Below are 14870 nucleotides of genomic sequence, written 5' to 3'. Positions count from 1 at the left end.
AATCGTCCCTCATAGCCCTCAGAAGGAGCCAGTCCTGCCCATGCCTTGACTTGAAATTTCTAGCCTGCAGAACTATGAGACAGTAAATTTCTGTTGTTTAAACAACCAAGGTTGTGGTACTTTGTTGTGGCCAACCTTGCAAACATATGTACCCCTCTTTGGCTGTAACTGGTCTCATACATAGCCCAATCTTCCTTGTCTGCCCTGCTCTCCAGTCAAGAACTACCAAGAGTTCAGGGTATGTAATTTATCTGGTGCTTTCTGTATCTCTGATGAAAGGCAGATTCTGAAGGCAAGGAAATAGAATAGGTAAGAGATGTTGAGTAGACAACCACCATTGTGCCACAGCTAGTTTTTGACATGCTGCATGGGTTAGGCATTCAAATATTTGTTAAAGAAATGAATTATCTTAAGATTGGATTCTGTATCCTCCCTTGACTTGGGAATATAAATGGAATTTTATTTTTGTCATTTCTGTTTGGTTGGCATTTTCTAGCTTTAAGCCACCAATGCCAAAAAAAAAAAAAAAAAAAAAAGATAATGCCCCACTGCTATAAAATGTTTCCATCTTTTATTTGTTTTTTTCCTGTAGAATAGTAGGACCAAGATCTCATTTCATTGGTGACCTATAATTTTTACTTTCTCTGACCGAGGCTAGAGCTCATTCTGTTTGGTTTGGGTGCCTTGTAAGTACATTGGTACTATTCCTTTCTAGCTCCTTGTCTTAAATTCTGCTTTAAATAGTAGGCCTCACTCTAGCTCCCTTTTGGGATTGACCCTCTTCATTTCTAAAGATCTTTCTGTTTTTGCATCATGTAAATATGATATAAATAAGTGAGGGAAAATAGGATATGTTTTCCTTTTTTCTATAGGAATTTCAGATATAACATTGTGGTCTTTTAGGAATTTCATTTCTTTTAGTAAAAGTAATCCAACTGCCTGGATCCTTTGTCTATTTCTCTATGTCAGTCTTCATAAAAACTGTATAGAGTATGACTATTAGAATTGATTGGCTGCAGTTTGATCTTTTAGGTGACATTACCTTAGGAACTTATAAAGCTGGTACTTACATTCAAAGGTAGTTACTTCAAGTAGCCTGTGGGTATTTGGGGAAAAAAATAACACCTCGTGATTGGGCTTTTGGACTGATTAGTCCTGTTCGGAAATGTTATATGCCCTTTATTTTAGGCTGTAAACTTAACATGGAGCTTTGGAGCTAGGCTAGCATATCAAAAAAATGCTCCTGTCACAAAAAGTAAAGTTTAGCATCAATCTAAATGTTACATCGAATCCATTTAGCCAGGCAGGAGGCTTCCTTCTGTTCTCAGCCAAGCTTCTTTTTGCTGGTTATGAATATCCACGTGAATTGTCAAGGTTCTGTCCTTTTGAGGATCAAAATTCATTTTTGAAGAAAATGTGGGATAATTTCTTTTAGATGAGCAAAGACTTCAGAACCTATTCCTTTTAAGTTTATATTGCTGCCAAGAGACTACATTATATCCCAAGCAGCTCTCATCACCGGTTTCATTCTGGTGAAGCAAGACTGAGTGGCCTTTGTCTCTTTTCAGAGTATGAAACATGGACTGACCTGTCATGTTTGATTATGAATTTGTACTTACATTTTAGGAAGCTTTCAAATGCCTGCTAATGGTCTAAAAAGCCTTTAGGAGCCTTAAATTTCAGAAATGGTGGGTGTGCACCTCACAGACTGGAAGCCCCAGTGTTAGCAGAAAATATTGAAATTGAAAAAGCAAGCTGATGGTTCGTTTTTGTCTTTGACCATATTTAGAACTGTGTGGTTTACTGGGAAGGGAAGCGCACCCAGAACATGAGCACTAGGGTCTGATCACAGTCTCTCACAAAACAAAACAAGACAAAACAAAACAAAACAAACCTGTGTTGCCACGGTTAGGTTGTCTAATCACCCTGTACCTCATTTTCTGCTGGAGAGACCAAACAACTATAAGGTGAGAACATAATCTCTGAAATTAAAATCTCAGCTTTGTCAATCACTAGCTATAAAAAAGCATCTGCCTTAGGGACACCTCAGTGGCCCAGTCAGTTAAGTGTCCAACTTCAGCTCAGGTCATGGTTCTTGGGTTCGAGCCCCATGGTGGGCTCGGTGCTGACAGCTCAGAGCCTGGAGCCTGCTTCAGATTCTGTGTCTCCCTCTCTCACTCTGCCCCTCCCTGTTCATACACACACACACACACACACACACACACACACACACACACGCCCACACATACTCTCTCTCTCTCTCAAAAACAAATAAAATTTAAAAAAAATAAAAAGTATCTGCTTTATAGAGAGTTATTGTGAGAATTCCTTCATTCATCTTATTTATTCAACAGATTGATAGGGAATATCTCCTATGTTATAGGAGTTGGGGATAGAGCAAAGGATTAGACCCAAATAGCAAGCACATATGCAAACATGTATGATGTTCACATATAGTGAGATACAGCAAGATGTGCTTTGATACCTCTGTGAAAGGTGGAAGTGAGAGGTGGGTGGATGGACAGTCACATGTAAGCTGAGAAGAGTTCTGAATGACAAAAGGAAATCAGACACAAGAGTAACAAGGGAGGTGGTGGCTCAGCCCAATATGACAGCAGTCATCATTGTCTCAGAAGCACAGACAAGACATTGGTGGCACAGGGTGCCGGTATGGCTGGACCTCATAGCACAGGAGATGGGGTCAAAGGTAGGCTGGGAATAAGAGAGGCAAGACTTATACTTTCCTTATTACAGGGCCTGGCACATAAATATTAGCAAATTAGCTATTGTGGTCATTTTCCCAAAAGGGTCTCAGAATGAAAAGTTTTCTAGTTATTTAACACCTTCATTTAAAATTAATAAGGGTCTCTAGAGAAGAATTAGATCACCATTTTGGGATATGACTTATGTTAGATGGTGATTGGATTGCATATTTGGGTTTTCATTGTGGCCACTTATAGGAAATTATTAAAAACACCTCTTTTTATCTTTTTCATGGAAATCATCCCTTTCTTATCTCGAGCTAATTTTCCTTCTGTCAGCTTCTCTCCCCAATTTACCTGGAATTTTTAAATCTACACCATTATGTTACTATAGTATTGTGTCAAGTGCTACATATGTTAAAGTTTTTCAGAAAAATAATGCAATCCCATATCCTAAGTGAAATAAAGTGGCCACTCAAAGTAAATCAAGAACTGTTCCATCAGAAAAAAAAATGTTATGAAAAATCCACATTTGTTATGAAAAATCCAGCATTAGAATTAGTTTCAGCTTCCCAAGACCATAAATTTGATTAATGAAGCTGATTATCTATTTATTTATTTACTTATTTATTTTTATTTTTATTTATTTTTATGCAATAAACTTACTTGGGGGAAAAATTTAAGAAAATGACAACATTGGATCTTTTGGATTAAGGGCATTAGTAGCTATTTCAAAATCCATTTCTTCTGAAAGTTCTCCTTTTCCACAAAGAAAAGTGAGATTTTTTACCTTGTGTGATTTTCCCTTCAGAGGTAAATAAAGACTGGGGACTAGAAAGTATAGCAAGCTGCCTTTTTTTAATGTTAATTTTATTTTTAAGAGTGAGAGAGAAGTGTGAGGAGGGAGGGGCAGAAAGAGAAAGGGACAGATAATTTGAAGTGGGCTCTGTGCTGACAGTAGAGAGCTTGATGTGGGGCTCGAACTCACAAACCTTGAGATCATGACCTGAGTTGAACTCCAAGCCTAACCAACTAAGCCACTCAAGTACCCCAAGCAAGCTGCTTTCTTAAGGTGTGGTAGGTAGTATTAAGGGTTAATGGCGTGTTGATTTTGCAGACTTTGAGGTTTGAGTGCACAGTCCCTAGACTACCTGCATTTCTAACACCAGCTGCAAGTTCTGGCTTTGATAATTTGCTAGGACTGACAGACATCACTGAAAGCTATTATACTGATAATTCTGGCTTATTTTAGGAAAAGGATACACGCTAAAATCAGCCAAATGAAGAGACACATCAGACAGTGTCTAGCACGACCCCAAATGCTAAGCTTTTGGTGTCCTCAGGATGAGTAAACCTCCTGACATTGATGTGTGGTAATACACAAGGACTATTGCCACCCAGGGAACCTTGCCAAGCCTCAGTGTCCAGAGTTTTTACTGGGGCTTCATTACATAGTTAGGACTGATGAAGGCACATGCAGTGGAGCTCAGTTGCTCAAGTTAGATCATACCCTGTGAATCAAATCTTCTACCTACAATTACACGGTTGATATTTGTGATGTCGCCAGTCCCCATCCAAGACTATCAGTATGACTGGTCCCACTCTCAGATGTAATGTGGCCATCACCACCGTAAACAAAAGCGTTTCTATCATGTATGACATTGGTTACCTGCCAGAAGCTGAGAGCAATAGCCAGATGAAGGGCAAGGCTACATTCTTGGAGCAGAAGGCAACAGGCATCACTGCCTAGATTCTGAAATCAGGTGTTCTAGAGTGTGTACATTCTGAAATGCAGTGTGTGAACTTGCCCCTCGCTCCTGGCCACTTTTGGGCCCAGTGCTCCTCTTCTGTTCATTGGAAATCATTATCTCTGTGAAGATTAAAGAACATGTAATGGCCACATAGGATTCACACACTGGCTTTCGCTACTGCTGTTTTCATCATGTCAATGATTATTTACAGTATTATTTTATTATCCTCATAATTATGGTAAATATTTCTTAGGAATGCTGTTCCTACTTGAAGTAGCCAAAATATAAGTTCATAGTTTCTGGACATTTTTTCCAACTTGTTTTCTTTGTCTGACTACTCATGGGCTCTCTTTGTCTCTCGGTTTATGCATTCTTTGCTTCAGCAGGAATTCTTCCAATTTTACTGAGCTTTCCAAGATAGGAGAATGAAGAGTTTTCTTTTCTTTTTCCTGTGGATTCATTTGTTTTCAGAAATGCACTGGCGATGATTGTACAACTAAAGTAGCATAAGCATTTGTTGATGGCGTTATCTTGTTCCTTTTTAAATTCATAGCACAAAGACAGGTGTGTGTGTGTGTGTGTGTGTGTGTGTGTGTGTGTGTGTGTAAATTCTCAGAAAGTACTCAAATTGCCTTAACTAAAGTAGAAAACCTTTTAAAAGATACTTGCTTAGGGTTGTAACCTTCTTTTAAATTGGCTGGTAATAAAATGGAAATACCACCAAATGTTGAGTATTGGAGGTCAAAACAGAAAAATAATATCGTCAACATTCTGATTTGTATGTATGGCAGATTTTATGAGAAAGATCATACTCAAGTATTCAACTTATTTTGAACACAGCTTTCATTTTGTAAAGACCCTTATGACAAAAAGAGCCCCTGTAATAGGATATGCATCAGTGAAAAGTTAGGTAGAGTTTATAATATTAAAAGTAATTACTAGAGGGGTGTCTAGGTGGCTCAGTGGATTGAGCATCCAACTCTTGATTTCAGCTCAGGTCACGATCTCACAGTTTGTGGGATCAAGCCCCATGTCAGGCTCTGCACTGACAGCTTAGGGCTTGCCTGCCATTCTCTGTCTCCCTTGCTCTCTGCCCGACCCTCGCCCCCCACCCCTGCTCATGCATGTGTGCGTGTACACTCTCTCTCTCAAAAGTAAATAAACTTTAAAAAATATATTTAAAAAGATTAAGTAATTAGTACAGGCTTATTTATGCTTTTAAGGTTTTATTAATATAGCAGTGGTTTTCATACTAATGTTCATTCTGTCATACATGTTATTAGGCTGTTAATGGTGTAACTGAGCCTCATTGACAAAGCAATACCTGCAGAGCATGTATTGTAGACCAGGGAAGCAATCCCTGCTTTTTCTTCGTTTGCTTTAAAGAGCAGATACTGGTTGCTTATTTTTCTTCTTCAGTTCTAGAATACCTTTTCCTTACTATGATTGCTTTTTGGATGTCTCCCACCCCTACAGGTGAGCTTCTCTTACAAGGTCCAGTGTTCATCAGAGAGCCCAGCAACAGCATTTTCCCTGTTGGTTCAGAGGATAAAAAAATAACTTTAAATTGTGAAGCAAGAGGCAACCCTTCACCTCATTACAGGTACAGTGGAAAGTTTGCAAATACAAATTAAGAAATAACAGTGTGGCCATTGTGATTTTGGGGTTTTTTTTGCTTCAATATATGTATGGCTTCCATAAGAAATAATACACGAAACTGCAGTTGTATGCTATGTTCAGCAGTTCTGATACATAAACATTGGATCCATACTGTATATATTTGATTCATTATTCACTTTACAATGAGATTCCTTGTTTTAAAAAAGACGTAGCAGAATATCTTAAATAAACAATGCATTTTCACTGATTTATAGTGCAATTTAATTTATAAACTCATTAGTTTACGTGCACTCGTTGGGAACATATCCAAGGTGGGGATAAAATCAAATGTTTCAAAGGTAGTTAGAAGTCATAGTTTTTAAAAAAGTTACTTTTTGGCTATTTGTACTTCTTTCTTTACCATTTTACCGACCATGTGTGTGAAGGTTTACTAAGTATAGGGAAATAAAGTACATTCTTACTAAAGTTATTTTCATTATTCTAAAAGAGAAATTATATTAGTTTAGTAGATTTTTTTTCATGTCAGAGTATGTATTTTTCAGATTACATGAATAATACTTGTTCACTGAAAACCGTCAAACATCACAGAAAGGTATAAGGGAAAAAAGTCTGAATTCCCATCCGCTTAAGATAAAAATATTAATATTTGGAGGTTAATGGTGGATGATTTGGATGGGATGGGTATTTACTTTTTTTAAAAATCACAAGATTAACTATTTTTACTGTTATGTGTGCTTAGGTGACCCAATTTAATGAAGAAATGAATTATTTATAAACAGCATATGCTGCTTTCATATAAGTGGCAATGAGAAAGTGCTCGAGGCACCTTGAGAACAACATGCTCTTTTGAATACTGTGAGCATTTGTCTTGAAAACTCTGTTTATAATATTAGTTTCTTGGCAAAACCTCCTCTGTAATCTGCAGAACAAGCATACTTCAGCCTGTGTTAATAAAATCCTAAGTGGTAAGAGTACTAATGCAGACCTTATAGAACTTCTGTTGTTTTCTTAATCCATGTAAATAATAGAAGCCAACATTCATTGTTCAATTGGGTCAGCATCGGGTTAGAAGGTAGACCTTTGTATTTTTACATCTGGAAGTAATCTAAGTCAGTCTCTTTCAATAATATTCAAAGATATATTTATTGAGCACCTGCTGTGTACTTTCAACAGAATACGCAATGATTCCAGGTTACTGGTCAGAATTGACAGAGGTGCTAAAAAGTTTTCTCTCTGCCTCTTCCTCGCGCTATAGAAATAAGAAAAGTATAACATAAAGTTAAAAAAATACAAGAATCTGTATTTTATGAGTTAGTTCAATTAATCAAACTTGAGCACATGTAACATCTGAAAATATTTTCTTCTTTGGGGAAAGATGAATACATCAACTTTAATAAAAGACGTTATCCTAGAAACATTTTTTTGCCGGCATTTTCATTCATCTATTCATTTCTCCCTGAAACAGAAGATTATCCTTTTAGATATGACTGTAATATGATAAAGAATCCATATGAATGACTCATCTGTGGGCTGTTTCTCTGTTGTCAGTGAAGTTGTATTCCTAGCATTTATCTTATGAATAATTTGATGATAAATGTGTTCAGGGGAAAAAGATTTAGTCAGACAAGAGTGTTTTTCTAAATTAACAGTTTAATTGTATTTGTAAACTTTTATCAAATAGCAAGAAGTCTTGAGGTCAGAAATCCAGAAATAGCCTGTTGTTGCGTTAATTTCTTTATATATCAGGTATTTATTGTAATGCCAGAGAGTGTCTTTAAACATACTGATGCCATGTGTAAAATGTTGATGAAGAGGTCCTGCCATTTACACAGTGCCTCTTAGGTTTTATGCTGTGGCCTGGGATGTGGTGTGTTCCAATTTAAGCAGAATCTGTACCTGAGACCAAGAGATATGTGACTTAAATTGATCCATCAGTTTTGTGTCTGACAAATGAAGAAATTTAACATGGTAGATATGGTTCTAAAATACTTGGTTTGTAGCCAGATTGAGCAGACACTTTCATTATAGCTCTAAAGATTCTCTAAAGTTAAGACTTGTAACCAGTATAAAATTCCACTTAAACTGAAGGTTTATAGTCACTAGAAGTCGAGACCTTGAAAAAAAGCATAAGGGAACCTCTTTACATTGTGAAAATACAAGGCTTTCCTGTAACAACAACTCCCCGTTATTCATGTTATCTGTGTAAGACGTTATGCCGAAGGAATAAATGGGAGTATACAACCCTGTAGGCTGTAATTATGACCTTATCTACTTAGGAAACACCTTCAGTTATGGCCTGATTTTTTTCTCCTATCTTTTGACTTTAATAGTCAATCATGGAATAGTTTGTAGAATTCTTTAAATATTTCAGGAGAAAATATGCTTGCTTGTTCTTATTTTTTAACTATCCTTTAGAAACTACAGATAAATGGTATAAATATGGAAAAGCACTGAATTTGGGGATTTGCTTTTTGACATGACATCAGAGAAAGGATATATTTTTATAAGGGTTTATAAGGATAAGCAGTTAGATAGATAGATGGATATCAAGGGGAAAATCAGTGGTTCATGTGAAACTTACAAGTTGAAGACAAATCCAACCCTGTTTCCCAAGATTTGAAATAAAGTTTAAGAGTCTGATAAAAGAATACCCTTTGAAAGCCCACAGCCTATCTTGTAGACTGGGGCAAATTTGTCTGATGAGAGATATTTTCTTGGTTCTCCCATTGGGTAAAAAGAACTCTTAATTGGCCATATTAGATATCCAAAAGTTCAGAAATTCTCAAGAGAAATTACTTGTGTTAGGGTTTAATTGAGAATTTTATTCTTCTCCCCACCCCATCTCCCCACCTAAGCCCCAAAGCCTATATTTAAAGGTTAATTAGTATTTATTCTCATTGTAATTGCTGATGATGACAGAAGAGATTACCCTGAGGGAGTATTAGTAACTTTTTTAAGTGGGAGGGATTTTCCCTGACTTTTCGTAGGGTTATAAATGCCCATTATTTCACAATTTGCTCACATGGAAGACCCCAGCTAAGTCACTTCTGATGCCATTCAGCCTTTAAAGGAACCACGTTTGAGACAGACTGGGGCAAAATATGTAGATACCTAATGGCGACCAGGCAGGTAAAAAGCTCAAAGAGGTGGATGTGCCTTGAGAACATATAGAGACATTGAGTAGTGACTGGAAACTATCCAACATTCAGCCACAAGCCTATTGAATGGTGACAACTGCTTCTCAGCACTAGCCAGTGATTACCATCCAGGAATCCTGGTCCAGTACAACAAAAGCTTTTCAAGAGATGTTTTAAAATTCAGGTGTTTTCTCTTTGGAATCTCTTGTAATGTAGGCCAAAGAAAATAAGTCTTAAAGTGAAATGTGGCCCACATGGGTTTTATGTTTTCAACATTTATTCTAGCTTGAGACTTACGAGTTGTGTTGTCCAATGTGATAGCCAGCAGCCCAAAGTTGACCCGGGAGATTTAAATCAGTTACGTTAAAAATGTATTTCCTCAGTCAAAGCAGCTTTATTTCAAGTGCTGAGTAGACATGTGGGGCTAATAGTTACTGTATTGGAAGGAACCAAAGACCATTTTTATGCTTCCATAAAGTTCTGTTGGATGGCTCTGCGCTAGACTGATCCTTGAATCCACAGCTTGTCTGTTTTTTTGTTCTCCCAAAAAGGAAATAACCACAACCTTATTGTCTTCCAGCTCTATATAATAAGTAAACTATGTTAATAAAGTACACTGTGAACAATATTGGATATACAAGTTATATGGACTAAGTATCTTTGCAAAATATCATCTCCCCTGGCCACGGTTTCTCCCTTTTAGGTATGGTTCCCTGTATTGGAATTTACTGAAAATCAACTAAATGCATTCAGTTTAAGGTAGAAGAGGAAAATAAGAGCGACTAATTGCTGCTCATCATTTATTGAAAGAGTAAACTGTAAGGAAGAAAAATCTGAGTTTTCTTGTTGCCCATATATACACAGTCACACACACACACACACATATGTACACACACACCACGTATTACTGTACATGGTACCACATGTAGTAATACATATGGCTCCATATATGTACTACATTTGTATGCACTATATATGCTATATATATTCTACATGTAGAGCATGTATAATATTTTGATTGTATGCACTTTTTCCCTTACATTATCTTGTTGCCATGTAAGATCTGATGTCACTGTTATTTCACTTTTATGCTGCAAGACAAATAAGTGTTTTTGTTCCTCTAAGTTCTTTTGGCCTGGGGCACCTGGGTGGCAGCATAGCCATCGGTTGAGCATCCAACTTTGGCTCGGGTCATGATCTTGCGGTTCATGAGTTCGAGCCCCGCATTGGGCTCTGTGCCAACAGCTCAGAACCTGGAGCCTGCTTCAGATTCCGAGTTCCTCCTCTCCGCCCCACCCCTGCTTGTGCTGTGTCTGTCTCTGTCTTTCAAAAATGAATAAACATAAAAAATTTTTTTTTAATAAAAAATAAATTCTCTTGGCCCTTCGGGAGACAAAATCCTTTCTGCTGGATTAGTAGGCCTGATTCTCTGTGTTTATCTTCATGCTCAACAACTTTTAGCATCCCGACTTCTGCAGCTGATCAGTTCTGGTCCCCACACCTACAGTCAGCTGTATGAGCAATGACATGTTCACATGGTTGGCATGATTGCTAACCATTAAAGAGTAAAGAATATCTATAGTGCCGGAGGGGGGTGGAGGTAGACAGCATCTCTTACAGAGCATTTTAAACTTGGCTATGTTACTGCCTCTCTCATGAAGCCTTCTTAATATCCGCTATACTGGGGTCCATGCTCCAATGATATAGTGCCCATTTTACTCCATACCTACTTGCATGATAAAACTTACCAAAATGAAATGTGTGATTGTCTTGGTAGGATGTAACCCCCTTAAAGGTGAAGATGGTTTGTTCTTCACCCTCACCTTCCAAATGCCTAGCAAATAGTGCATGCTGAATTGGAGCATGAAAAAAAAAAAATAGAATGAAGTTAATGGGGGAAAACAAAGCAAATTTGGGATTAGGTCGTGTTTAGGAGTCAAGAATGTCATGAAGGATCAGACGGTTAGAAGTGGTCAATAGTACATTTTAGAGCGTATTCTTAAGTATGGATCGATTCCTTTTTTGGGCTCCATTTTAAGACACATCGCCCATGAGGTGACAAAGCTGATTGCATGGAACACAAAGCTTACTTATATCCTCCCCTTAGCAGCTGGAAAAAGAAGGCATCCTTCCTACTAGTGTCATCAAGAGTTCTGAATAGTGTCAGAAAAAAACATGACATTTAAAAACTGCTAATAGTGTGAGCAATCAATATCCAAGAAAAATGTAGAAGTTAGATTTTAGATGTTACAGACAGAATTATAAAAAATAATTCACATCACAATTGGTGCTGTTCTTTCTTGTGTGTTTGCAGTGGAGTGAAAAGGCAGGATAACACATAAGGACTAAAGCCAGGTTAAGTCAGTTGGGTCACATTCATATTCTTAACTAAGCACTGAGGCCAAGACAAGGATTGTTCTGAGTGGTCAGGTCAAGTCATGTGAGGAGTGGCCTCTTCAAAGGGAGTGAGGGAGCACTGCTACCAGAAAAAAGCAAAAACAGGTACAGAGAAAGCAGGAATGGCAAACCTCTTTTATTATTCTTCTACCAGTAATTTTAAGGCAATCAGTGATCAATTTGAATGAGGCTATAGCTATGTAAACTAAACAGTTGCTTTTAATCCCAGTGTTTTTTTGTTAAATATGTATGTTTAAAATTTATCTATGAGTGAGAAGAAATGGAAATCTATGTCATAAGACACATCTTAAAAACTTAATTTTTAAAAAACACAGCATTGCAATTTAACTCGTTTATATCTTTGGCAATTATTGCTGAAGCCTAACTAGTTATTTTTGGATAAAGTATTGAATATGCAAATTTAGACATTCATTCTTTCAAGGGCTGCAATTATTCTCATCACTTCAGTAAACATATTAACAAACATTGCATTTGAACACAAATGCATTTGCTTATTAACTTGAAAGCCACATCTAAAACCACAAATTGCTTCTGTGATTAAATTCCTAATTTTCCTGTCAACCCCCAAATAAAGTATTGCCCGTTGATTTAACAAGTGTTTAGTGTGGGCTTATTTCCAAAACTTAGCCCCACTCCCTAAAGATTTCAGCAAATTATTTTGTTCTCTTCACTTTATGTTGAAGTCTAACGTGTGATGTTTTCTTTTTTTTACCAGCTTATTGTTTATATTTCCGTTTTCCTGACCAGATTTTGTGTGATAGCATAGCTATCCTGAAGGACATTAGCTTTGTATAAACAACTGTGAGGTGAATTATATCCAGGGATTATTTTGAAACTACCTGATGTCTGTCATTTTAGTTAGTTTCACTTTTAAAGGGTGACAGTCTCCAACCTTGTTATCAGGTTCTAGTGAAAGACCCGTTTTAGGGCTTGGTGCCTGAAATTATAGTGGCAAGATATGTCTATGATTATGTTCATGATTGTTGTTCGTGCCATTGAGGTTTTGTGTAAGGGTTGCCATATCATCTAATAACTAGAATGGTAAGTAAAGAAGAACTAATTATTAAGTAAATGAAAATAAATATGCATTCCTTCCTCATCTTTGAGATGTTTGTTTCTAATGTGGCTGACCACAGGGAGGGACGACTATATGGAGGTTAGTTATGGCTAAGTTACTCCACTCAGGAAACTTCTATGAGACCCTACCATGCACCAGCTATTATGGCTGATGGTGGGAATTCAGCAGTGATTGAAACACTCATCATGCATTGGAGGTCATGCTTTCAGAAGCACCTTTCAACTCTGAAAGTGTAGGCTTTTTGTACTGACTTAACTTCTTACATAAATTCATGTCTGCATGCACACACACACACTCTTACACAGTTTGTTCTTTGTATTGGAAGGCAGTGATTCTTGTACCCTTAGTCACTGATGTTTTAGCATGTTTTCCAGAAGTAACAATTATAGTTTTCCTCATGAAAAAGCAGTAACTGCCAGTTGTAATAGCCCCTGTGTCAGGTACCTTTTGCTGTTATAGTCAAAATTCAAAACCTGTCGGCTCAACGGCACGCATGATGTTTTAAAGAAATTGCATTCAAAAAATGTTTACAGGGAAATTGCCATAGACTCCCACCATTCTATTGTATAGGCTTGGCCCAACCTCCTTATCCCCACCTGCCCAGTGTTTCTCCAGTGAGGACATAACCAGCGCCCTGTTGTGTAGACAATGCAGACATGATTTTAGAAGTTGATAGATCAAATTCATGTTGTCTCAGGCTAGCAGAGTGCACAGCCCAGAACTTCTCATTCCAGCCCTCAGCTTCTACTCATTGGCCCAGAAAAAAATTCACAGATAACCTCCACACAAAGAAATGCGAGGGGATGAGAGCTCATTGCGTGAGAATGAATAGATTTGTGAAATATGAATATTAGACCATTTCTCACTTATGGATTCTAAAAGCAAATCCTAATTTGTGTAGAATGAACATTTGAACACTGGAGGCTGGCAATGAACTTATAAGATCATTCAAGAGTGTTACAACATGATGATTATACAAAGGTGCTTAATCTTGTGACATTTACCACTGAGCTAAATCTACAAGGTTAGTCTGTTTCTAGAGCACAATGTAAATGTTATATGATTGAAATACTGGTGTATGCAACCCCAAGAGCCACTGGGCTGTCTTTTCTTGCTCCAGATCACTGCATTAAGCCTTTTGGAATGAAATTTGGGTGCGCAAATGTTACTTTTATGAATTTTAAAGCAATTTTGATATTTCAGAAAGATTTTATTCTGAAACTTTAGAGTTTCTCATGAACTTCACACTTTATTCTTAAAAGTGGACATCTGCACCTTTTACAAATAATTATGTATGTGCAAAACTAAAAGACACTATCTGCCTCTAAAAACTTCCCAAATTCATGGCCTCAATGTGCCACTCATCTGTCACACTTTATTACTATGTGTTGTTCTTGAACTCTGAGCAGTTGATTACAATTTACTGCAAAGAAAATTAGTCTAATTTGTAGATTTATTGGACACATACTTTGTAAAAGGAGTAAGTGTGTGTATGCCTTCAGTTTTCTTGAAGGTTTCTTATGCAGAAGAAAGTATCAGAAATATTTAGAAATCAGGCTTAAATATGAATATTTTGCATTGGGAAGTTAAGTACACTATATTCTCAGGATGTGATAATTTTTGGAATTTCTGGCCCAGAGATTCCTTACACATTTCAGAGTTTAAATAAATACAGACCTTTTTAATTCACATACTTTCAGTAAGAGGAAAAATAATCAGTGTTTAACAAGATAACTGAGAACTTTTATATCATCTGGGGATGAAGTCCATTTAATAATAAATAGTGTTAAGAAGGAGGGAAATAATTGTATCACTTCGTTAAAAGAAAATTAATATTCTTTTGGGTATGTCTTAGCTCTGAAGAGTTTGGTGAAGCAAAGCACTTACTTTTGGCATAGCGGAAACATATTTAAAAGGGAGCAGATTTTGCCTTTTCACATAATGCAATAATCTAGGCATTCAGTCTATGTGATGAAGATCGAGCTAAAGAAAGTACGAAATATTTATGCATGAAAAAATCTTTTCCATTTTAGTTGTTTAGTCAAAGCTTTGGGAAGATAGCTTTCAGATCTTAGACACTTACTGATATAAAGTATTTTCCTACATACTTTATGATATCTTAAATCTTTCCAGCTACTAAGTAGGCAAGAAGAATTGCTTCTCC

The 14870-nt window shown here is 36.9% G+C and overlaps 1 protein-coding gene across 2 annotated transcripts in view; it reads left to right on the top strand.

The window, feature by feature from the left end:
* The window catches only part of CNTN3 (contactin 3), a 258886-nt gene that overhangs the window by 22837 nt on the left and 221179 nt on the right, over positions 1-14870 (top strand). For both annotated transcript variants that reach the window (XM_032592339.1, XM_032592338.1), the window contains exon 2: positions 5930-6056. In XM_032592339.1, coding sequence (XP_032448230.1) covers positions 5930-6056 — 127 coding nt within the window. The remainder of the gene's footprint in view (positions 1-5929; positions 6057-14870) is intronic.

The sequence above is a fragment of the Lynx canadensis genome, chromosome A2, assembly GCF_007474595.2.
Source record: "Lynx canadensis isolate LIC74 chromosome A2, mLynCan4.pri.v2, whole genome shotgun sequence".
NCBI classification, from domain to species: Eukaryota; Metazoa; Chordata; class Mammalia; order Carnivora; family Felidae; genus Lynx; species Lynx canadensis.
Note: the sequence above shows the minus strand (reverse complement) of the source record. Positions and strands in the feature narration are given on the sequence as shown.